The sequence below is a fragment of the Malaclemys terrapin genome, chromosome 9 (assembly GCF_027887155.1).
Source record: "Malaclemys terrapin pileata isolate rMalTer1 chromosome 9, rMalTer1.hap1, whole genome shotgun sequence".
Taxonomy (NCBI): Eukaryota; Metazoa; Chordata; order Testudines; family Emydidae; genus Malaclemys; species Malaclemys terrapin.
Genome location: NC_071513.1, coordinates 56,953,162 through 56,978,741, shown reverse-complemented (window position 1 = coordinate 56,978,741; position 25,580 = coordinate 56,953,162). Strand labels below are relative to the sequence as shown.

The 25,580-nt window shown below is 42.0% G+C and overlaps 1 protein-coding gene across 5 annotated transcripts in view; it reads left to right on the top strand.

Annotated features, from left to right (window-relative positions):
• The window catches only part of STAG1 (stromal antigen 1), a 391,372-nt gene that overhangs the window by 197,748 nt on the left and 168,044 nt on the right, over nucleotides 1–25,580 (top strand). For all 5 annotated transcript variants that reach the window (XM_054039941.1, XM_054039940.1, XM_054039942.1 and 2 more), the window contains 3 exons: nucleotides 4,763–4,861; nucleotides 15,832–15,911; nucleotides 23,891–23,998. In XM_054039941.1, the coding sequence (XP_053895916.1) occupies nucleotides 4,763–4,861; nucleotides 15,832–15,911; nucleotides 23,891–23,998 (287 nt within the window). The remainder of the gene's footprint in view (nucleotides 1–4,762; nucleotides 4,862–15,831; nucleotides 15,912–23,890; nucleotides 23,999–25,580) is intronic.

The window sequence follows — 25,580 nt, the reverse complement described above, 5'->3', positions numbered from 1 at the left end:
AGTCTATACCACTCATCATCGGCAAGGCGGGTTTGGACCTGCTGCCTTTGCCTACCCTGGGCTGCACCTCTGCAACGCTGGTACCCTTCCTGGCCTTTCCCAAGGCCTGCAGCCTGGGGGTTTTCCAGTCTGGAGCTCCCCAGCTCCTCTGGCCTTTCCCCAGCCCTGCTCCACTCTAGGTACCCTGCTGAGCTCCCAAGCAGCCAGGCCTGTCTCTCTCCACAGCTAGAGAGAGACTGCCTGAGCTCCTGGCCCACAGCCTTTTATAGGGCCAGCTGTGGCCTGATTGGGGCGTGGCCCCAGCTGTGGCTGTTTCCCCAATCAGCCTAGGTTTTTGCCTCGCAGCCCCAGCCCTCTCCTAGGGCTGGCTGTAACCCTTTCAGGGCCGGAGCTGGTGACCACCCAGCTACAGGGTCCCTAATCCATGAACTATTGGAACTCATTTACAAACTTTTCTTAAACATTACATGAATATATTGTCTAAAACCAAGTCTGCAAGACACAGGTCTCGAGGAGATCCCTCCCAGTCTTCAGCCTCCTCAGTTTTGATGCATTTGTCAGGAGCACAGAACCAATTTCATTGTATTCTTTACCTTCCTTTAGGGCCACCAGGCCCACTACCAAACAGCTTGAAAGCAGATCGTGCAGAATGGCTACTGCATCCTTTTCAACTCTAGGCTGCCTCTAAATCCTGCTTCCACATCTCTTCAGGGATCCTTTTGATGAGATATTACTTCTAGGTGAATTCTCTTCTACAGAGGGATTCATAGAAGAGGTTCAGAGTCAGTACCAAAGGAAAAGCTTCTACAGCAGGCACTTCCTCATCCGAAAGAATCTCTCCCTCATATTATCTTGTGGAAACTGAAAAGTTTCATCAAAAGATAAATTCTGCCTGCTGTCTTTGGGAAACATCACACCCATCCTCCCACCCTGTGACTGTCTCAGTTCTTTCACCCTAAAGGACATGTATTTTCATGTACTAATACAGCCATTTAGTGTGAGCAACAGACACTTTCAATACAAGGTCCTGCCATTTGGACTGTCAACAGCACACACAGTTTTCACCAAGTGCTTGGCAATGATGGCTGTCCACTTGAGATGAAAAATCAATTTCTACCCTTACTCAGACAACTGGATGACAAGAACTAGATCCAACAACCTACTCAGGTTATCAATTCAAACAGCCTGCAGTATCTTCAGATCAGCTGGGAAAAGTTTTCCCTGGTCTCCACAAAGCAGATATCCTTTCTAGATGCAGTTCTGGATTCCATACAAGTCAAAGGAGAGGTCTGCAGCAATCTCGCCAAAAATCAAAATGTCATCTCTTAGGCTTGTCTCAGGAGGAGACCTCTCCAAGATTTGATGGTCCAGAATTGCAATAACCTACCTTATGCTTTCTATCCTTGAAAGATCCTGAGTCAGATCAATTGATGGAACTGCATAGAAATCACATTAAAAGAGATTGTTTAATCTTTCAAGCTTCCTGTGCAATAGTAATCACAGAAACATCCAACCTAGAGTGCACCCTACCAAAGACTGACAATACCAGGCTCTCATGAGTAAAAGTATGCAAAAGCTCACCAAAAGGAAAGAGGTTACTTAATAGTAACTGTAGTTCTTCAAGGGTTGCTTCTGTATAATTCCACTTCCTGCCCATCCCCCCCTCTTCCATCTTGGATTTATGGAGTTCAGGAGAAAAGAACTGAGGTGGTTAGGATTCTGACCACATTTATATAGTCTCAGTCTCTGAATGTTCATCCAGGTGCTAGTTTGAGCAGCCCTTGAGGTGCAGCAATGAGCACAACATAGGCAGACACAAGAAACAAGCCCTGTCTTTTTTATGAGGTTTCAGTGACTTGTATTATTTTCCTGGAGTACCCTATGCCTTAAAGTTGCAAAAAGGGAACAAAGAGGACCCAGGGAATTAGAGACCAGTCAGCATAACTTTGATACCTGGAAAGATATGGGAACAAATTATTAAACAATCAGTTTGTAAATATCTGGAGAATAACAGGGTTATAAGAAATATCCATCATTGGTTTGTCAAGAAGAAATCATGCCAGACCAACAGAATTTCCTTCTTTGGGTCACTGGCCTAGTGGATTGGGGAGAGGAGGAGGAAGCTGTAGATGTGATATATCTTGATTTTTAGTAAGGCTTTTGGGAGAGTCCCATGTGGCATTCTCATAAGCAAACTAGGGAAATGTGGTCTAGACAGAATTACTAAAAGGTGGGAGCACAATTGGTTGAAAGGCATAACTATTGATAACTAAGAGTAGTTATCAATAGTTCACTGTCAAACCGGGAGGGTGTATCTAGTGGGGCCGCCTGGGGCAGTTCTGGGTCTGGTATTATTTAATATTTTCATTAATGACCTGGATAATGGAGTGGAGAGTGTGCTTATAATTTATAGATAAAACCAAAATGGGCGGGATTACAAGCACTTTGGAGGACAGGATTAGAATTCAAAATTACTTGACAAATCGGAGTATTGATCTGAATTAAACAAGATGAAATTTAATAAAGACAAGTGCACAAACACGAAATGGGGAATAACTGGCTAGGTGGTAGTACTTCTGAAAAGGATCTGGGGGTTCTAGTGGATCACATCGAATGAGTCACCAGTGTGATGTAGCTGCGAAAAAGGCTAATATCATTCTGGGGTGTATTAACAGGAGTGTTGTGTGTAAGACATGGGAGGTAATTTTCCCGCTCTGCTCAGTACTGGTGAGGCCTCAGCTGGAGTACTATGTCCAATTCTGGACACCCCACTTTAGGAAAGATAAGGAAAAATTGGAGCGAGTCTAGAGGAGAGCAACACAGGTGATAAAAGGTTTAGAAAACCAGGCAAGGTTAAAAAGCTGGGCACATTTAGTCTTGAGAAAAGAAGAATGAGGGAGAACATGATAGTAGTCATTTAACATGTTATAAAGAAGACAGTGATCAATTGTCCCCCATGTCCACTAAAGGTAGAACAAGAAGTAATGGGCTTAATATACAGCAAGGGAAATTCAGGTTAGAAAGTTTATCCTAATATCTAACTTAAAGGGTAGTTAAGATCCGGAATAGGTTTTCAAAGGGAGGTTGTGGAATCCCCATCATTGGAGCTTTTTAAAAATAGGTTGGAGAAATACCTGTTAGTTATGGTCTAAGTTTACTTGGTCCTGCCACAGCTCAGGGGACTGGACTTGACTTCTGGAGGTCCCCTCTAGCCCTACGTTTCTATGATTCTTTGATTCTATGATATTTTTACTTAGATACACTGCTTTGACACTGTATTGTGAATTTTTAAGCAGTAAATTCCCAATTATAACCTTTTCATTGCCTACACATGGTATTTTTCACCATGGACCCTTAGAGCTTATAAATCTGTGCGGATAACTTTTTTGTGAGAACGTGATGCATTTGATTAACTGTAGTTTGTTTCCTGATGATTGATAGGTTCACTAGATTGGCACTTATCTACCCACCATCTCCTCAGAGTTAGAGATGATGGGTTTTTCTTTTTTATATTTCTTAGCTTTGTGCATCATACAGTGTGTGAAAAGGCATTGAGAAAAGATAGGTACTTGTGGAAAGTTTGCACAAGCTGACCAGTGCCCCCTTGCTAATGGCTGTTCTCCAAGATCACAACATGGAGCAAAGTCAAATCCAGCCTTTCATATTGTAAAGATAAAAAATTCACTAGGGAGGTCAATCTTTTGCATATTCAATGTACATCTTCAGAAGACACTGTTAGAGATGGAAAGAAGGAGCAGGAGGACCCAGAGGCGGATTGAGTAAACGGACTTCTTTATTGCGGTAATTGTTCATCTCGGCCCAATTGTCAAGTAAGCCCCGAATTAATCACATCCCACTCTTTTATCTAAGTTAATATGTAAATACCCACATTTATTACAACACCCCAAAACTCTTATTTAATAATATGAATGCCCATATAATGAATATTAATAGCTATATACTGAATATAATTTTACCTGCCCCTGTTTACTGTTTGCAGCATTAAGCACATTATACAGACATTTTTACCTTGAAGATACATTTCTTTGCAGTAATTGTAGCTACAGATTCCCTTAACCAGCAATTCACAGGAGAGGGAGTAAGGGCCCATGACCCGGAGCTCGTCTATGTAACTGGGAGAGGAAGGGGGGGTGGTGGAGGATAACACTTCTTCACATAAAGGGTATCCTTCAGACAACTATATTCCTTATGCAGCTGCAATGCTTATCTATTCTTAACAAGCAGAAGGGAAGGGAAAAGGATGGCAATTTTATCTATCAAGCGAAGAAATAGTGCTTGCCTGTGCCTTACTCCCTAGTACCATGATAGCTGTTACCCAGGTCTTTACTTAATCCTTACATAACCCAACAGACACGAGTTTCAAATAATTTATATTTTTTTCCCTGGTTTTCATTTTTTTGTTTGTTTGTTTGTTTGTTTTTGTTTTCAACATCAACTGAAAGAACCTTTAGAAGCCAGCTTTGGACTCAGTCCTGTCTCCATGAACTTCAGTGGTGCAGGTTGGGTCTTTTCTGTATACAGAAGCAGAAGTAGTATAACACTTGTTTTTGTAGAACATTCCCTATTATTTTTGTACATTTTAATTTAACTGTTAGATTGTTTAATGAGGTTGTTTTTGGTAACTTATTTACATAGAATTTTAAATGTACAACAAAACTAGAGATTACTAGATGGATGCTACTTAATCTTCATGTGCATTTCATTAGGATATTTTGGCTAATCTTAATGTGTTTTTCTTTAGCAAGGTGAAGTGAGGTTGAAGTGTTTGAAAGCTCTGCAGAGTCTGTACACCAACAGGGAGTTGTTCCCTAAACTGGAACTATTTACTAACAGATTCAAGGTAAGAGTGAAAAGAGGAAATGTGATTTTTTGAAAAGACTGTAAAACGGTAGAATTGTCTCTTATCTATCTAGTTGTTTCACATCTCTTAAATCATGTGCATTAAATTATGTGAAGGAGACTCACCTGCTTCTGCCACTGATTAAGAACTTTTCATGGGTACTATCCAGCGACAGTGGTGAAACTATCATGTTTGCTGTTTTCAGTAGGAAAAGGACTCTTGGTCTTTTAAATTAAAGAAATGTGACTCACTTCAGAAGCAGAAGTATTTATTTATGAGGGTGATACCAGCACATTTATTTATCAAATATCCATCACTAGATCTGGGCATGATTCTTACTTTCCCACTGTCCACTTGTCCTCTCACATTACCGAATAATCCTATGATTTTTATATTTTAATCTCAGTGAATTTTAGGGCTCATGAAGGTTTTCCCATGTACTTATAATATTTACTTTCATATATAAAATTTGTGTGTGTGTGTGTATGTATGTGTGTGTGTATATTTATATATAAACAAAATATTTACTTTCTAATATATAATATAATATATAATAATATGGATTGGGATGCTGTAAAGATAACTCTTTAATGACAGCGTGTGAGTGCATGAATGACCAACTGACCGACCTCAGGGCACACCCCAGTGATGCGATATCTACATCATAAAACTCATTATAATTGAAATTAACATGCAGTATGCTAATCACTAACGTAAAATGTTCATCCAAGGGTACTTCTCTGGAATGATTCCACATGATTCTTTGAAAGGACAACCAAATAGGTTGTTTCTGACTGGGTGATGGAATTGCTGGGATTTACCATGTACCTTATTTAGTTATTATAAAAAGAGTGTCTGTCTGTAGGCAGATGGGCTAATTTAATAAAATGTCATGTAAAAATAATTTAAATGAAAAATAACTTTTCTGTAGTGCCCTCCAGAAAACAATTCAAGGCAGAGCCACACTATAACCAGCACAAGATGGCATACTATATGGCAGCTGGGGAGAGGAGTGGGAAAGGATTAGAGCACATCAGGCGACATAGGCCTAAGCCTGTATGTGCCTGCAGTGTTAAGACCCTTTGGAATAATCTGGCTAAAGTGATAGCCATTAACACATTTTTAATTCTTTAGGTACAAAGTCCTTCTGGAACCCCCAAAGCATTAATAAATTAACTATGGGAACATCACACACACACTCACTCACTCACACTCTCTCTCTCTCTTCCTCCCCCCTCCCTCCCCCCGAACTGCTAGCAATTGATAGCCTGCTTGGCGGCTGCCACACAGGCAACTTAGGGGAGCGGGGAGCTGAGGGGGGCTGCCGGTCCATCCTGGTTCCAAGCCCCCACCAGCTAGCTCCAATGGGCTGCTCTTTCTGCAAGCAGTGGACACAGCAGGCAGCTGCCAAACGTTATAAGGGAACATTGCACAACTTTGAATGAGCATATTTTCTAATTGATCAGCAACATAACAACGTTAACCGGGACGACTTTAAGTGAGGAGTTACTGTACTTGATATTAGACCTCTTTGAACAAACCTGAACAACACATTCAGGAAATTCTGCTCCAGGGCAGATTGCAGTCCGGGCTCCATAACAGCTGCTTTTCTTCTTCCTTGGTCAAGTCATCTGCTGTATGCATTCCATTCAGTCCCCGTAATTCCAAGTAATCTGAACATAGACAAGGCAACCATGAACCTCATAGCACCTGCCTGACCAAGGCATCATGGACCTGTATTAGCTCTCAATTCAACCACCCATAGCTTGATCACTGGTGAAGTGATCTTGTCTCAAAACCAAGGGCAAATCTCTGCACCCCAACCTGCAAACTTTGCATCTCACTGCTTGGATAACCTCTGACTAAGTAACACAGGGGAAAAAGTCTGTTTTTAGGATGTCCAGGCTATTTTGGGAAACAGCAGAAAGAACTCCATGAGCCACCTATTCAACGAAATGGAAAATGTTTTAGTCTGTGCTGAATCACATCAGTTATCAGCTGGTTGCACATAGATCAGACAAATATTGGGCTACCTATGACATTTGAAATCTTCTGGTTTCTCAGTTAGTTCAGTAAGAGTCCATTTAGAAGCCATTTTTGCTTACATCCACCTGTCAATGGATTTTCAATCTCTTTACATACTTTGATAACTAGATTTCTAAAGGGATTTATACATGTTTATCCTCCTGTGTCCAATGCAGTGCCCTCATGGGATCTGAATTGAGTATTGTCATGCTTAATGAGTTTCCCTTTTGAAGCTTTGTCAACAGCATTCTTACTGTTGCTATCAATTAAAAGAGTGTTTCTGGTAGCAGTTACTTCTGTGAGGAGGGTATCAAAGCCTCAGGCACTATTCAACAGGGACAAGGTCTTTCTCAGGCTACACCCTAAGTTTATGCCTAAGGTTGTTTCTGCATTCCATCTCAATTGGACCATATACCGTCTGGTGTTTCCAAAGCTTCAGTGTAGTAAGGATGAGATAAAGCTTCATGTGTTGGATATTCGGAGGGCTCTGTCCTTTTATCTAGACCATACAAAATCTTTCAGATCTTCTCCTAGACTTTTTGTAGCCTATGCTGAAAGGTTTAAAGGACAACCTGTTACAGATCAGGGTATAGCCCACAGGATTTCTGACTGTATCAAGCTCTGCTATGATCTAGCTAAGATCTTTACTCCTCAAAGGATAACAGTCCATTACACTAGGGTGATTCCCCTTCGTCAACCTTTTTGAGCAACATACCTATAATGGAAATTTGTAAAACAGCAATGTGGTTATCTTCATGTAACTGTCTCCAGACACTATACAGTTATTCAACCTTCCGAAGCTAATGCGAGCTTCAGCAAGTCAGTCTTGCAGACTCTCTTCAGGTAATTTGAAGTCCCACTACTTATAAGAAAATTGCTGTTGAATCACCTACAGTGGAATGTATGTGTGTACAGTCACTCGAAGAATTAAAAAGTGGTTACTTACCAGGGTACAATCCAGACCAGTCAGGGGCTGTCTCACCCCTCCCTTGCAACCTTGAGTACCTTATAATGGCTTCCTGAAGTAGCTCCCAGTGTGGCCACTCACAGACAGCCTTCCAGCATGCAAGCCACACCCTGAGTGTCTGTGTGTAACTGCACACTGGGATTACACTCTGGCTCTCACCTGCCTTAGTTATACTGCAGGATGACACCTACGCATCCCCAGTTTCAGATTTCCCCCCAGAAATGTATGTCGTGTACTGGCCAGTCCTCTCATGGACAGTACAATATTTTTATGCCATTATTCATTCAAGGGAATAATATGCCATTTTATTATCTTAAATAGTTATTCAGACACTTCAGTTGAAGCAAAATGGATTAGATAAAACAAGTTTTATTAACTACAAAGCGATTTTAAATGGGCACATGTAATGAGGCATACAAGTTATAAATGGTTATAAAAAATAATAAAACATTTACTTATGCCTAATTTAACAAACTATATTCGATTAAAACAGTTTCTCACCATATGTTTCAGTAGATTACTGACCACACTTTCTGGTCAGGATTTCTCCTCCTCCAATGACTGCTTCCTTTGTCTCTTCAGATGCAGTGCATGTGATGGGCAGGGAGAGAAAGAAGGGTCCCTTAGGTCCCTTTTTATAGTTTCAGTCCCCTTCTTGAAAAACATTTGCGGTTGAGACCCAGTCTATGTGGAAGGATATTCCCTGCTGGTTTTCTTCACCTGTTTGAGTTTCCTTTGTCTTCCCTTCCTACTTGATGATACTGTTTAAATGCAAATTAAGCAGAGCACACATTCCTTTGTTTAGGACAGACATGTTTGCTAACCTCTGTTTGGGCAGGGAACATGTGTTAATAACACCATGCAGGGGAATCTTATAACTTCACATACAATTTTGTCATACATATTTTACCACAACAATATTGACCAGTAAATTGTGAGTTTTCAAATGATACCTTACAAGGCATACTTTGTGCAAAGATTATTACAATAGTATGTAGGGTATGAATACAGGGTGTTCTGTCACACTTACCTGTACAGTAGCAATTGTTCTTTGAGATGTGTTGGGCACACATACATTCCTTGACTCTCCCACCTTCTCCTCTACTTTGGATCTTCATTGGATGACAGTGTGAAGGAATGGAAAAGGAGGCAGTGGCCATACCTCTTTATACTCTCAGCTCCATGCTCAAGAACAGGGGAGCACATGCTGCCTGCTAGTTCTGCTGGCAAAAGCCTCCAACTCAAGCCTCCGACTCAAGAACATTGGGAGCACATGCAAACACCGTAGACTGTATATGGGCATAGTATCAGAGGGGTAGCCGTGTTAGTCTGGATCTGTAAAAAGCGACAAAGAGTCCTGTGGCACCTTATAACTAACAGACGTATTGGAGTATAAGCTTTCGTCAGCATGCGTCTGACGAAGTGGGTATTCACCCACGAAAGCTTATGCTCCAGTGCGTCTGTTAGTCTATAAGGTGCCACAGGACTCTGTATATGGGCATAATCACTTGAAGAATAAGTACAGGTTAATAACCATTTTTTGAACAAAAATTTAGTCTAGCTGGGTTGGCATATTGGCCAGTCAAAGAGTAGTTCGTTAATCTGTTAGAAAGAGCAGTGTGATCCTGGCAAGAAAACTACATTAGAAACAGCACTTCTTTGTGTTTTACACCAATATAATTGAAAAACTCTGTCTATACAAAACCACTGAGATGTAGCTATCTCAGGGATGGAGGGCAATACAAAGACTGAGACTGACACACAGCACACTGAACTGCATATACCTTTCTTGCAAAAGGAGTGTAGGTTGTCCTAATAGAGATGTATTTTGAGAGTGATTGTTCTTTCATGGAATGTTGCTTGCACAAAGTTGTTGGAGCAGCATTTTATCATACTTTGGCTACCACACTAATCGAATACCTTGTTTGGCAGTCTTATCAAAGAACCAAAGTATAGAAGACATAGCTATCAATTCACCCCTGCAATATGATCACTTTATTTCAGAGGGAGGCATCTTGATAGGTCAGTGTGGGGAAGCTGTCAGAGCTGCTGTATTGCTGCACTGTAGCTATTCGGTGGAGAGATTTCAGTCTCCATTGCTGCTCTATCCACCATCTTTCACCAGTAGATTTAAATTCTCTACTCACAAAATATCTGCTATACAGTATAGTGAAAGATTCTCCACATTGCCTCTTTTATACTCTGTCATTTAGTTTGATCTATCATTAAAATTTCACTAGAGTCTCCCTTCAAATTGAATTTCTTTGGTGTGGTCTCTTCACTGGTAGAAGAGAATTCGGCCAGTGGGGAGGAAAGCAGATCCCTTATTTATCTCTTGGATACATGGTGTCTACTTGGCAATTCAGGCAAGTGCCAAGAAAATCCCAAGAAAACCCTCAAAGCGTTCTCCCTAGTGCTTCTTCATGTGACTTGTGCAGTCTCAAAGATTTGCTTGTGGCTGCTTCTTCTAATCCAGTCTCCTTTAAAAAGATCTCTAAAGCTGTAAGTCAGTCTGAGAGAGAGACAAACACTCCTGGGAGTCGGAACTAGTCACATGCCCCAGCAGTTCCTCAGAATCATTGTTATACTCTGAGAAATGTTCTCTCTACCATGAAGTTTGAAGAACTTCAGGAACAGACAACAGAGGGTCCTGTGGCACCTTTAAGACTAACAGAAGTATTGGAGCATAAGCTTTTGTGGGTGAATGCCCACTTCATCAGATGCAAGTAATGGAAATTTCCAGAGGCAGGTATAAATCAGTATGGAGATAACGAGGTTAGTTCAATCAGGGAGGGTGAGGTGCTCTGCTAGCAGTTGAGGTGTGAACACCAGGGGAGGAGAAACTGCTTCTGTAGTTGGATAGCCATTCACAGTCTTTGTTTAATCCTGATCCGATGGCGTCAAATTTGCAAATGAACGGGAGCTCAGCAGTTTCTCTTTGGAGTCTGGTCCTGAAGTTTTTTTTGCTGTAAGATGGCTACCTTTACATCTGTTATTGTGTGGCCAGGGAGGTTGAAGTGTTCTCCTACAGGTTTTTGTATATTGCCATTCCTGATATCTGACTTGTGTCCATTTATCCTCTTGCGTAGTGACTGTCCATTTTGTCCAATATTATCTCCATACTGATTTATACCTGCCTCTGGAAATTTCCATTACTTGCGTCTGATGAAGTGGGCATTCACCCACGAAAGCTTATGCTCCAGTACTTCTGTTAGTCTTAAAGGTGCCACAGGACCCTCTGTTGCTTTTTACAGATTCAGACTAACACGGCTACCCCTCTGTTACTTCAGGAACAGATTAATTCTAACGGTGTCTTCCTGTTTTGTGGGACTAGGGAAGCTGCTTGGTTTATCAGTCCAAAAATTATTTGGAAACGGCCTACATCTCCTGGTGCTAAACCTGCTTTGCTTCAAATTGGTACACTTGGTCAAAAGTTCTCAGGAAAATGTATTTCTGTCCCAAATTGAACTCTCTTGCTTCCCCCTGCTCCAAGAAAACACATCTGCACGTGAAATCTGTATTCCTACAAGCAAAATAGAGAAAACATGAGGGGTTACATGAAAAATAATGTCTCTAATTGCCATTCAGTTTTCCTTGGCTGCTTATTATTCATATGTTTCCATGTCAGCTTTTTGCTAGCTCTAGCGGTTCAGTAGGAGTTCTGCTTGTCCATCCCTCATAGCAGGAGAAATCTCTCCAGAGATACTGTGACTGTCAAGAGTTTAAATGACATGGCCTAGGGTGCTCTGTGTTTGGCCGCTAGTACTCTTGTCACCTTTCTGTTAGCTTGAAGGGCCTCTCTGATTTGACCATTGAGGTGAAAGTGGGGGAGATGATATCGCTGAGAATGATGGCTCTTCCTGTTCAGAGTTTCTGCCTGAAGAGGTGGTAGATACTAGTCCAGTGCTTAGTCAAAGAAGACCAAGTGTCATTCATCAAAGAAGAACCACTTGTTTTCCATCAGGAAATCGCCTATCAAGTACAAACACAAAATGAGGCACTGTGGGGATTGTGGGAATTATTTCTTTTGCAAGCCAGATCAGAAGTTCCTAAGTGACACAGAGACAAGGTGGGTGAGATCATTTTTTTTTTTATTGGACCAACTTCTGTTGGTGAGAAAGACAAGTTTTTGAGCCACACAGAGCTCTTCTTCAGGTCTGGGAAAATTACTCTGAGCATCACAGCTAAATGCAAGGTGGAACAGACTATTTAGCATAAGTAGTTAGCACATATTGTAAGGGACCATACAAGGTAGAGTGGCCCATTAACACCTCTGGAGTCATAGGACAAATTGTAGTAATAAGCCATAAATCCAGTGTGTCTGTTCAGTCCATGATTTTTAATGTCTAGCAAAGTTATGAATTTAAGCTCTGAGGCTTATCTTTTGGAAGTGTTGTGCAGGTTTCCTTTGAGTATGAGGACTGATAGGTCAGATATAGAGTGATGGCTTTGTGATAGGATGTTTTTGTTCATCATTTTTCTTTCTGAGTTCATTTGAGAGCGTAGTGATTGTCTGGTTTCACCCACATAGTTGTTGGAGTATTTAGTGCACTGGACGAGGTGTATCACATGTTGTGATAGGTTTGGGTAGGATCCATGGATCTTGAAAGGTGTGTTGTGGGGATCATCATTGCAATGGAGATATGTCTGTAGGCTTTGCGTCCTGGTCTGTGGGAAGCTTAGTCCCAATGACTTAGGCTTTATCTACACTACAGACATTATAGCAGCATAGCTGTGACACTGTAAGGTCTCCTGTTTAGCCATTCTATGCCGGCAGGAGAGAGCTCTCCTGACGGCATAATTAAACCACCTCTAACGAGAAGTGGTAGCTATGTTAGCAGGAGAGTATCTCCTGCCAACTTAGCACTGTCCCCATCAGTGCTTTTGTCGGTGAAACTTTTGCCTGTTAGAGGGGTGTTTTTTCACACCCCTGACTGACAAAAGAGCTAGTGTAGACATAACCTTAGTGTCCCACCAGAGCACTGACAGCTGAAAGGGTAATCGTGTCAAAGGAAAAGAAAGTTGCACATCAACACTATCAACTTTGAGGTATTAGTCTCTCTGGTCCAGGTGATGTTTCGGGAAAGATGCAAGGTAAAGTACAAACTTGTCAGATAGGGCAGCACAGCCTTGTCATTCTATATCAGTAGTCAAGAAGGAACTGGAGTCAGCCTCTCCATTCCATAAGGCAGATTTGTTGTTGCTGAAAAGTCTCCTCCATGTGCCTGTCCAGCTGAGCTGCCAGGCAGAGTAGACTTAAAAAAGGCAGGCGTGTTACCAGATCAGAGAAAACTGGGAAGAGCCATCATGGACCTCCTCATGCCCCAGATGTGCCCAATTTTGCAGCAACATCAGAAACCTTAGCTTTGACTGTGTCAGTTCCTTGTGCTTGTGTAAAGTTCCAGACTTTTCCTTCAGCAACTTCTGTTTGGAAAGTGCTAAGAAATGTAGCTTGGCACAAGACTGATAATACTTATAGCTCCTGTGTGCCCCAGAAGGTCTGTATTAGGGAATTTAGTAGAATCATCTTCTGTGCTAAAATGTCCTTCAGCAAGGACCCAAGCACGACCTAAACCATCGCACTTCAAATTGCTCAGCTTGTTTTATAACAGAGCACTTCAGAAAGAGCTAGGTGTTTCTGATAAGATAGCTGAAACTATATTATACTGTAGGAAAAAGAGCAACTTCTTCACTAACTATACAGTGTAGCCAAACTTTTCTGTATGATGCAAGGCTAGGAAGTTTTCATTATAAGACAGGGAAGATCCTTTCCATTCTAGACTTTCTTCAAAAACATTCTGATAGAAGTTTGCACCTAGCCATTTACTGGTTCAGACCTCTGTCATCAACACTCTTTGGGAAGGCCAGTCAACAGAGGAATAGTTGTGTCTGATGTTAGTTTCCCATTTCTTAAAGGGAGTCAATCACCTTTCTTTAGCTCTCCCGACAGTGGCCCCTGATATTGTGGCATTTAAAAATTGCTATTAGAGGTTATGTGAACTTTCATTTGATCCTTTGAGGACAGTAGATCTGAATTTCCTTTGCCCTGAGATTAATTTCTTAATGGCCATTTCCTGGGCCAGGACTAAGAGGAAACTGGCAGCACTGAGGTCTCTCACCTTACATCTAACCACTAAGGACAAGATGGTTTGTCATATCTATCCCAGTTTCCTACCAAAGATGTCACTCCACTTTTCACTTAATATAAAATATTTCTTTTCCAAGCTTATGCCATTAACACAGTTCACAGAAAAGAATCTCATACTCACACTGGACTTCCAATTTGAAAGTTCTGTGAATTTGGAAAGGAAATCTCCTTTCTGGAAAATCATTCCACTGTTTTCTTCTCTTTGCAGGCACCAAACAATCTTTAGGAGCATCTAGATATAGCAAAGATACCTTCTCCCATTAGGATCAAGGATCACTCCTCTGAAGTGTGATCAGCAAGAGGCAATGCTTCCAATTACAAACTTTTTAAGGCAGCCACTTGAAACTCCTTAAATATTATTACTAAACACAACACGTTAAATGTGCAGATGTCAGTTTATGCTTTTGGGTACTTAGAGCCATTGTCCCTTGGAATTCTGGAAGAGCATGAAGACCAAGAATTGCTTTGGTCAATTTATGGCCATTCTTAATTTCACCCCTTACTCCCTCTTTCATTCCTTTTAGCTAGCTCTCTTCTGTTCTTTCTCAACCCAGGTATTTTAACAGTAACATTTCACAAAACCCAAGGTCTGTGCTAGAGTAGGCCAGCTCTCAGAAAACAAATTTTATTTCAATTTCCCCAGTTTGTTTTGTGTTGCTTGAACAATATATCAAGACCCAAAAGAAACTGTGTTCCAGGGATCAATAGACATCTCTGCAGACAAGGAGGGTATTTGTTTCAATTTGAAAGAAATCAAATTGGGAAAGGAAAGGAAGGAAGCAGTAGAGGAACTCCTCGAAAGTGTGAAAATCCTGCCATTGAATTGGCCATTGGTCTGCTGGCATTCATAGAGAGCAGAGATGGATTACTGTTTTGTGGGGCCCTGGGCCAGAGCAAGTGGGGACCCCACCCTACCCCTTCAGCCTGCAGTCCTCCCTCCCCTGTGCTCCTGCTGGGGAAGATGGTCAAGGCATGAGGGCTTGCCCCCACCCTCCTGGCACTTCTGCCAGGGAGCGGGGTCGTGGCGCAGGGGCTTCCGCCTCATGAGCACCAGGCAGGCGGAGTGGGGCAAGCCCCCGCGCCCCAACTTCACACCCCAGCAGGTGCGCCAAGTGGTGTGTGGGGGTGCCCATTTTTCGGGGGTCCCCAGTTGGCCAGGGCTACTGGGCATGGGGCCCGTTGGTCCAGTGGCTAATCTGCCACTGACGGGGAGAGAGAAGGAAAATCCATAGTTGTACCACTAAATTCCTTGAATTTCTTATGGAAGGCATGTGGGATAATTATTAAGGCCAGATGGTGGCTTTAAGTCATGGGCATGCAAAGGGCCATGCTGCAGCAGCTGCTTCAGGTGAGATTCTCTGCACAATGCTCTTTCACATGCATACACCCTGCCCAAAATGCACTACTGAAGCTCTATTGGTCATTGTGAAGGAGACAAATTGGGGCCACAGCCCTGCCCTCATCCAGACCAACCCCATCCCCTTTCAACAGACTGGTACTGAGGAGACACTAGCTCAGAGTAGTGCCTCAAAGTTCCCCAGCCTGAGTTTGCCTGACATCTGCATGGGATGGCAAGAGGGGAAAGTTCCTTGACACATGTTTGCATTCCTGTTGCATGTACAGTGTTAGAATCAGGACATACAGAACCTGGCATATCTACCCCATGAAAGCACATTGTACTAGATTAACTTAGCATGTTTGAAAGAAGTCAAGTGGTTATCATGTTTCTGTGGAAAGGTGTGTCCATCAAAGACTGTTTATTTTGTAACTTAAATATTCATTTTCTGAAAACGTTGTGTGTTTTGTCATTCTAATACAACTACTTTTCAGGATCGCATTGTATCAATGACACTTGATAAGGAATATGATGTCGCTGTGGAAGCCATTCGATTAGTCACTCTAATACTTCAGTGAGTATTTTTCAAAGCTAGCATAATTCACTATGAGAAGCATTTTTGTCAGCAATATGCATCAGGTTTAGGTTTCTCATGCGTATTATGAAGGACCTGTAGCACTGAAGGCGGATTCAATGTCTAATGATTTCACTGAGCAATTTTTGGAGATGTTGGAATGGGATAAATGGCTGCATAAACATACTCTGGTGAAATTCAGAAATTTACTAACTCCTTGGTGCCAGTAGTTTCAGTGTATCCACTCGTACAAATAAATGCCAGACTGGAAAAATAGACTGACAGTACAAACAGATCATTTTAACTATGTTATATTGTTCTCTGTTCTTTTTTTCTTCTAAATGCAAAAAGCTACTTGCGTGCGAAGTACAACTGAGAATTTAACTACACTAAAGTCAGGAAATGTTCCAGTAACCTTAACGTTGCAACTTTAATTCTGTTCTAGTTTCAAGTCAAAGATACAAAAACACAATTGGAAATTTGCAAATTTAAGAATATATTTCAGAATACAAAATGCTGCATCTGTATATGTGCATACACGAATGAAGAAAAACTGCAGTGTCGTATTATGTTCAGAACTACCGGAAGGAATTTTGTTTAAATTGATAAAAAAACAACAACACACTGAAGCATAAAATGGAAGATACGTTTTTGTTAAATACACACTGAAAATCCCTAATTAAAAAAAAAAATTCAGTATGTAATATTGTTTGTGTATTCAGGTCTGGCAGAACCTAAAGTTCTCATCCGTGGAAGTGCCCAATATTGAATTGGGACCAAAACTTGTTATAATTCAAGAAAAATGACTTTTCAAAATATTATGTTTGTGTGCTGTCACTGTAATATCTGAAAAAATAAAGATCATGATTGACATAAAACAAAATTATGGCCCATTATCTAAATTTTTTGAAAACTCAATAAAAAAAATTAATTCCCAAAAATTGTGATGACAATTCTGGGCACAACTCTACAGTTAAGGTTGAAGCAAGGATTAATCATCTCTGTTAAATGTTAATGATACAGTGAATCCTTTCCAGATTTATAGTACTCAAAGAATAAGTATGGAATGAATTTTCAAAGAAATCTGATAATTAGTTTGTTAAAATACCTCAACATGTTTAGATTTCTTAACTTTAACCTTAACTCTGAAGTAAAGATACTTCATGTTAAATTCCCTGGTTTGTATCTAGGGAAGGAAATATTGGTTGAAAACAGGGATAGGGATGATTAAGGCACTGTGAGGTGGGCCATGGTCTTGACCAGGGGTCTCAAACTCAAATGACCACGAGGACCACATGAGGACTAGTACATTGGCCTGAGGGCCCCATTAACTGACACCTCCCACCCACCGCCCTCGGCCCGGCCCCCACTCCTCCCCTTCCATGAGGCCCCACCCCTGCCCCGCCTCTTCCCACCCCTTCCCTGAAATCCCCACCCCAACTCTGCCCCCTCTTGCCCCCAGGGGGTGCAGGAGAGGTGTGGGGTGTGGCGGGGGCTCAGGGCAGGGAGTTGGGGTGTGGGGTGCAGGAGGGGTGAGGGGTGCAGCAGGGTTGCAGGGTGTGGTGGGGGCTCAGGACAGGGGGTTGGGGTGCAAGAGGAGTGCAGGGTGCGGCGGGGGGTCAGGGTGCAGGAGGGGTGCGGCATGGGGCTCAAGGCAGTGGGTTGGGATGCAGGAGGGGTGCGGGGTGAGGCAGGGGTCAGGGCAGCGGTTCGGGGTGCAGGGTGTGGTGGGGGTTTGGCTGCAGGAGGGGTTCAGGGGGCAGAGTGCAGCAGGGGGTTCGGCTGCAAGACAGGTTCGGGGGGCAGGATCTGGCCCAGCGCGTACCGGGGGCAGGGCAGGCTCCCTGCCTGTCTGCCCTGCCCCCACGCTGCTCCGGTAAGAGGCTGGAACGTGGGGAAGGGGGGCGGAGGGGCTATGTGTTTCTGTTGCTTCAGGCGCCGCCCCCAGCAGCTCCCATTGGCCACGGTTCCCCGTTCCCGGCCAATTGGAGCTGCTGGGGGTGCTGACTGAAGCAACAGCAACACACAGCCCCTCTGCCCCCCTTCTCTTCCCGGAGTGGCGCCGGGCAGGGCAGGCAGGCAGGGAGCCTGCCCTGCCCCCGGTGCACATCCGGCCAGAGCCGCTCTAGGTAAACACTGGAGGAGGGCGGGGGGGCTGCGAGGGGCTTGCGGGTCACAGAAAATAACCCTGCGGGTCGCATGCGGCCCCCGGGCCGCGTGTTTGAGACCCCTGGTCTTGACTGTATGGTAACAGCAGAGATCAAGCAGGTTTTTGCTGCTAGGAGGAATGTTTCATGAGGCTTGTCCTTTGGGTCATGATCCAAAGCCCAGTGAATTAAGTAGGAATTTTTCTACTTAAGATTTGGATCAGGTCCTTGATGAAGAATCCAAGTAGGTTTCTAGAGCTAAGAGATGAGGTTCAAAACTTGCAGCATGAGTGGGGATAATGTAGGAGATTGGTAATAAGTGTCTAGTAAGACAAACAGGATGGAGCTCGGTTGTTCTCAGTGGTGGCAGATGACAGAACAAGGAGTAATGGTCTCAAGTTGCACTAGGGGAGGTTTAGGTTGGATATTAGGAAAAACTTTTTCACTAGGAGGGTGGTGAAGCATTGGAATGGGTTACCTAGGGAGATGGTGGAATCTCCTTCCTTAAAGGTTTTTAAAGTCAGGCTTGACAAAGCCCTGGCTGGAATGATTTAGTTAGGAATTGGTCCTGCTTTGAGCAGGGGGTTGGACTAGATGACCTCCTGAGGTCCCTTCCAACCCTGATATTCTATGATTCTATGATTTTCACTGGAGGATTACATTAAGGCTTCCATATCTGTTTGTGGGTGGAGCATAGAAACGGGGTTACTGTTGTTGATTTGCATCAGGGTTTGAGGATAGCCCAGAAACCTGGGAGAAGTGCTGCTTGACTCTCTAGGGCTGGGAAATAGATAGCAGTCAATATAAATTAGAAGTTATGATTTGCAGAAAATACATAGGCGAAGTGAAAGAGATGAGGGAAAAATCCCTGGCTGGCAGACTAAGGACAATAAGGAGTTTTAAAAATATATCAGGAAAAAGGGAAATAATAGCAATGGTGTAGGTCCATTATTAGATGGAGAGGGTAGCATTGTTAATGATGCAGAAAAGGCAGAATGTTGAATAAATATTTGTGTTTTCTATTTGGAAAGTAGCAGGATGATGTACCCATATCTAGGGGTGGCATAGCTTGACTTTTTACTTTTTTCTAGTTTTGATAAGTTTTATCAATTTTTATTTTTAAGATTTTTTTTCTATTTTTAAGTATTTTTATTTTTAGAGTTGTGGGGGGTGGGATTGGGATTAGGGCGTCACTGCCAATGGGGCAGCAGGGAGTTCCCGGTGCAGCTGAGGGGCATGACACTAGGGCTCAAGGGTAAGGGAGGCTGTAGTCCTGGCTCAGAGGAGCAGAGGCCCCTGGTCAGGATTGTAAAGAGGAGGACAAGCCCCTGGTCACGGGGAGGCTGCCCAGCTGCTGAACATTTTTGGCTCAGGGACCGTTCCCATGCTTTTGGCTGGTGAGTGAGGGAGCAGGACCATGACACCAGAGTTGCAGAAGGCTTACTACATGACCAGTGCCACCTGATCCCTGGAGGTGCAAGATGCAGGGAAGGCTGCAGGGTCAGAGCAGAGACCCCTCCAGCCAGGGCTGCAAAGAGAAAGACAAGTCCCTGACCATGGAGACGGGCACGGAGTCATTCAGCAGTGGGTCAGCCACCTCTGCAGCCAGGGACAACGATGACTCCTCTTCCTCGCAGTCCTGGCCAGGATTTCCTTGTCTGCTGAGCCAGGATGTGCACAGTGCCCCACTCACTGACCAGCCCAAAATACAAGAGCTATTCCCAGGCAGAAACTGTTCAGCAGTGGCATGGCCAGCTGATGAGTGAAAGCAGGGCTACAGAGAGCTCCCTGTCCTACCCCAGGAGCCATTAAGTAGTGGGGTGTCCTTCCCCCTGACCAGTGGTTCATCTTGCTTCCCTCCTTTCAGTCTTGGTCAGAGGTATCTGCTCTGCCATACCAAGTCTGCAGCCTCTCCCTGCACCTTGTGCCCGCAGGGATCAGGTGTCACCTGCCCTGCAGCCATGTAGGGAGCCCTCTGCAACCCTGCTGTCATAACCCCGCTCACTCATTCTCATGACAGCTTCTGTCTGATGAGTGAACAAGCAGGCCATGACATCAGAGTTGCAGAAAGCTCCCTGCATGGCCAGTGACGCACAATCTCTGCAGGCACATGGATTGTTACTGTTCGATATTTTTTTCGTTGATCTCATTGTGTCAGCTGAAATTGACCTTTACCAACAGATATCTATTAAAATTGAAATCTGCCAAGCCTATCCATATCATATGAGGATGGTGAAATACTTTCCAATGCATTAGTAACTAAGGAAGATATTAGACAACAGCTACTAGGGATAAATGTTTTTTATCTTTCTGCCTGGATAACTTGCACCTAAGAATCCTAAAAGAGTTGGCTGAGAGATCGTGAATGTTAATTTTTAATTAATCTTGGAATACTGGGGAAATTTCAGAAGATTGGAAGTGAACTGGCATTGTGCAAGTATTCAAAAAGGACAGGTGGGATGACCCAGCTAACTATAGACCAGGGAATATGACATGAGTCCTGGACAAAATAATGGAAAAACTGATACAGGATTCAACTGATAAAAAAATTAAAGGCTAGCATATAATTAATGCCAGTCAAGATGGTTTTATGGAAAATATGTCTTGTCAAACATACCTAATTTCATTCTTTGATGAGATTGCATGTTTGGTTGCTGAAGTTAATTGTGTAAATGCATTTGACTTATTACCACACGACATTCTAATTAAAAATTAGTACTATGCAGTATCAGTAAAGCACACGTTAGGAACTAGATAACTGATAGATATAAAAAAGTAGTTAATGCAGAATCTTCATTTAATGAGGGTGTTTATAGTGGGGTTCCACAGAGATCAGTAGCCTATTCCATGTTTCTTCAATGGTCTGGAAGTAATAGTATTACTGCTGATAAAATATGTAAGTGCGACAAAGACTGATTGATTGGTAAACAATTATGAGGACAGGACAGACATACGGAGGGCTACATCTATGCAGCAAGGAAAACTCACGGCTGCCTCGTGCCAGCTGCCTTGTGCTTGTGGGGCTTGGGCTGCAGGGCTCTTTCATTGCTTTGTAGACTTCTGGGCTTGGGGTGGAGTCCAAGCTTTGGGACCCTCCCACCCTGCAGAGTCGTAGAGCTTGGGCTCCCACCCAAGCAGGAAGTCTATACAGCAATGAAACAGTCCCACAAGCCAGAGTCACTTAGCATGGACCAACTGCGTGTTTTTCTTTGCTGTGTAGACATATCCATAGTGTTCTGGGTCAGTTGGTAAACTGGGCCCACTCAAACAAAATTTGTTTTAATACAGCCAAATGCAAGGTCATACAGCTTGTAGCAAGGAATTTAGGTAATTCCTACAGAATGGGGGATTATATGCCGGGAAGCAGTGGCTCTGAAATGCATTTAGAGGTCATAGTGGACAAGCAACTAAACATGAGCTCTCGGTGTAATGCTGTGGCAAAAAGTGCTAATACAATAAATAGGGGAGTAATGAGTAGAAGTAGGGAGGTGATTTTACCTCTGTATACAGCATTGGTGAGACAGATATTGGAATACTGCATACAGTTCTGGTGTCCACATTTTAAAATGATGTTGAAAAACTGGAGTGTGTGTGGAAAAGAGCCACCCAAAAGAAAAAAATCCTCACAATGAGGGACTTAAAGAAGTTCAATCAATTCAGCTTATCAAAAAGAAGATTGAGAAATGGCTTGATTACAATGTACAACTACCTTTACGGAGTGAAAATATTGTGTACTTACGGGCTTTTTGTCAGAGGAAGGCATAACAAGACCCAGTGGCTGGAAGCTGAACGCAGATAAATTCAAATTAAAAATTAGGCACACATTTTGAACAGGGAGGGTGATTAACCACTGGAATAAAATATCAAGGAAGTGATGGATTCTCCATCTCTTGATGTCTACAAATCAAAACTGGGCTATCTATCTGGAAGATACAGTTTAATCAAACACAAGTTATTGGATTCAGTACAGATTTGTAGATTCTAAGGCCAGAAAGGACCATTGTGATTACATAGTATGATCTCCTGTGTAACACAGGCCGTAGAATTTCCCAGAATAATTCCTATAGCATATCTCTTAGAAAAACATCCAGTCTTGATTTCAAAATTATCAGTGATGGAGAATCCACCGTGAGCTTATCCGTGATGAAGAATCTACCATGACCCTTGGAAAGTTGTTCCAATAGTTAATTACTCTCAATTTTAAAAATTTATGCCTTATTTCCAGACTGAATTTGTCTAGCTTCAACTTCCAGATGTTGTATCATGTTCTACCTTTCTGTGCTAGAATGAGGAGCTCATTATTAAATATTTGTTCCCCATGTAGAGACTTAGAGACTGTAAACAAGCAACACTTATCCTTCTTGTTGTGAAACTAAATAGCTTCAGCTCTTTGAGTCTATCTCTATAAGGCTAGTTTTCTAATCCTTTAATCATTCTTATGGTTTTTCTCTGAACACTCTTCAATTTATAAGCATTCTTCTTGAATTGTTGACACCAGAACTGGACACAATATTCCAGCAGTGGTCACACCAATGCCAAATACAGTTATAACTTCTCTATTCCTCTCAATATTTCCCCTGTTTATGCATTGCCAGAAGCTGGGAATGAATGGTAGGGAATGGATCACTTGATGATTACCTGTTCATTCCCTCTGGGGCACCTGTCATTGGCTGCTGTTGGAAGACAAAATACTGGGCTAGATGGACCTTTGGTCTGACACAGTATGGCCATTCTTATGTTCTTATGATCCCATTAGCCCTTTTGCCACGGCGTCACACTGGGAGCTCATGTTCAGCTGATTATCCACCAGAACCCCCAAATCTTTTTTATAGTCACTGCTTCCCATGATAGAGTGCCCCAGGGGTGTCTGTGTGGAATCTTTTGTTCTGTGATACACAGGAAGTCAGATGATCTAGTGGTCCCTTCTAGCCTTATACTCTATGGATCATCAACAATGTTGCCAATGTCAAGAAAGATCATGATTTAGACCCCAAATAATCAGCTGAGGATTGACAAAGCAGGCGCTCCGCCCCACTCTTATGCCAGAGTGTGTGGGGGAGGTACACATTGCCCTCCCCTCTTCCTACCGTTAAGGAATTCTCACCTGGCCATTTACAGCAATCTAGAGCAGTGCAAAGGAAACAGCTCAAAATGGAGATTCTGGCCCCAAGAGTTTTATCTTTGTGCAAAAGGTATTGTGATTAGATCACTCTTTTGGTTTTGCTTTTAAGTTCAGGGTTTTTTTTTAATGGTTAACTCAAAGGTTAAATGGATTTTGAGCACACTTTCCAAAAATAGTTTATCTTTGGCTGAATCTATGTGTGGGGCATCTCAGCCCAAAAGAAATTTTCTGGGAGAAATTAACGTTCAAGTGTAAATGAACATTTATAATGCTTTCTCAGTCTGAACTACAGCATTAGCTGTAACTATTTTTGTAAATTCTGAAATGTGTATACTTCTATAGAAGCAAAATTTTAGATGTTTTTTTCAAAGGAACCCTCTTAAAATATTGACAAGTTATTAAAACTAAAAATGTTGCCTTTCAAATTTAAAAAAATGTTTAATCATTTCCTAGTGTACTACTTTCATAAGCAGTACACTTATCTGCAAGTCAAAGGTGGGGGTTTTTGGTGATGAAGTGTTTAAATATTTTTGAGGCCTAATCCTAAACCCGTTGAAGTTAATGTCCCATTAATTTCTGTGGGGTATAGATGAGGCCCAGGTAGCCCTATTATGATAGACAGTCTATAAAAATAAAGTAACTTATGGGAGGTGGTGGAACTGAAATTAAACATTTGTTTTGGTTCAGGTGTTACTTTCTGACTTTTTCAGTGGAAGTGAAGAAGCTCTGTCCAATGAAGACTGTGAGAATGTTTATCACTTGGTGTATTCAGCACACCGGCCGGTTGCAGTAGCAGCTGGGGAGTTCCTTCACAAAAAGTAAGCTACCTCTCATCCTGGAATGAAAAACAGATTCATGATAGCTTCCTGAGACCAGAAATGCCTAGTGAGATCTAGAAGTGACAGGTTGATATATAGTAAGTATGGCCTGATTCAGCAAAGCACTTAATCACAAGCTTAACTTTTTAAGCACTGACTTTCAATAGGAGTACTTGCATGCTTAAAGTTACGCATCTACTTAAGTGCTTTGATAAATCAGGATTTATATCGTGGTTTTCTTGCTGTACAGTTTAAACAGTAATTTCTATTAATTTAGGACATTAAAGTACAAACAAATATTATGATTGTAGGCACTTTTTGTAAAGATTTGTTAATTTATGTGCAAATCCCTTGATTTTGTGTCAGGTTTTCATTGTAGCTTCTGGTACTACAAATTGTGGATATGCCTGTGTGATTGTATAAATTACAATTATTATTTTAAAGGCATTTATTTTACTCAACTTTTAAATAATAGGATACCAATTTACTCCAAAGTTAGCAATTTTAACAGGATTTTTTGTTCATTTACTTGCATGTCAAAAAATGGAGTGAATTATTAGTGGTAGCTAGATACCTTTGATGCCAGGTGATCAGAGGTGTCCAGAAGTTTTTCCTTCACTCTGCTGTACAGCATGGGAGAACTGCCAGCTCAGATTCAAAAGACAGAATCTCAACTGGTTGTTCCTTTGCAGTCTAGACCAGTTGAGGATCTTAAACAATCTTTTTAACGCTCTGAAGTATTTAGTATTTTCTCTTCCCCATTTTTAAAATTGTTAAGGATTTTTGCAACTTTTTACAGACATTTTTTTATATAAGAATTCATTTTAATGGAATTTTTCAAACCAGAATACACTTGAAAGAAAAGGCCTTTTATACAACCAGCAGTTTATTTCACCACTGATATTTTGTGTTCCCTTTGTTATTTGCATTTTGAAAATGAGCTTCTCTCCCCCCCCCCCCCCAATAACACCCTAGATTTCCTCTTAGATCAGGCACAAAAAATATGACTCTATGCTTGTGGTGACAGTCTTTTACTATGAAAGTGGATGTGATGTTGCAAATTCAGTAATATGACCTCACTGCGTGATAAATAATGGAAAAAAGTTCTTTTATACATTATAATAAAATATCTTCAGTAATTAACAAATGTGGCAAAACAAGTATGAAAAAATCTGAAAGATAAATTAGTTTGTCTAACATGAAAATTTCTCCCAGTGTGGAAAGTCTCTTTTGAAAGTGATGTTATTCTATTTCCTATAAACAGGCCCGGTGAAGGGGGGCAGGAGAAAGGGAGCAATTGCCCAGGGACCCGGTTCTCCAGTTTACAATGTTTGCAAATTAGAAAAAATTGGTACCATAAATAAAATGTGAAATGTATCTTTGGGTATGTCTACACTACGGGATTAATCCGAATTTAGATAATTCGGATTTGAAAAACAGGTTGTATAAAGTCGAAATGAATGCGGCCACACTAAGCACATTACTTCGGTGGTGTGCGTCCAAGTACCGGGGCTAGCGTCGATTTCTGCACCGTTGCACTGTGGGTAGCAATTCCATAGCTATCCCATAGTTCCCGCAGTCT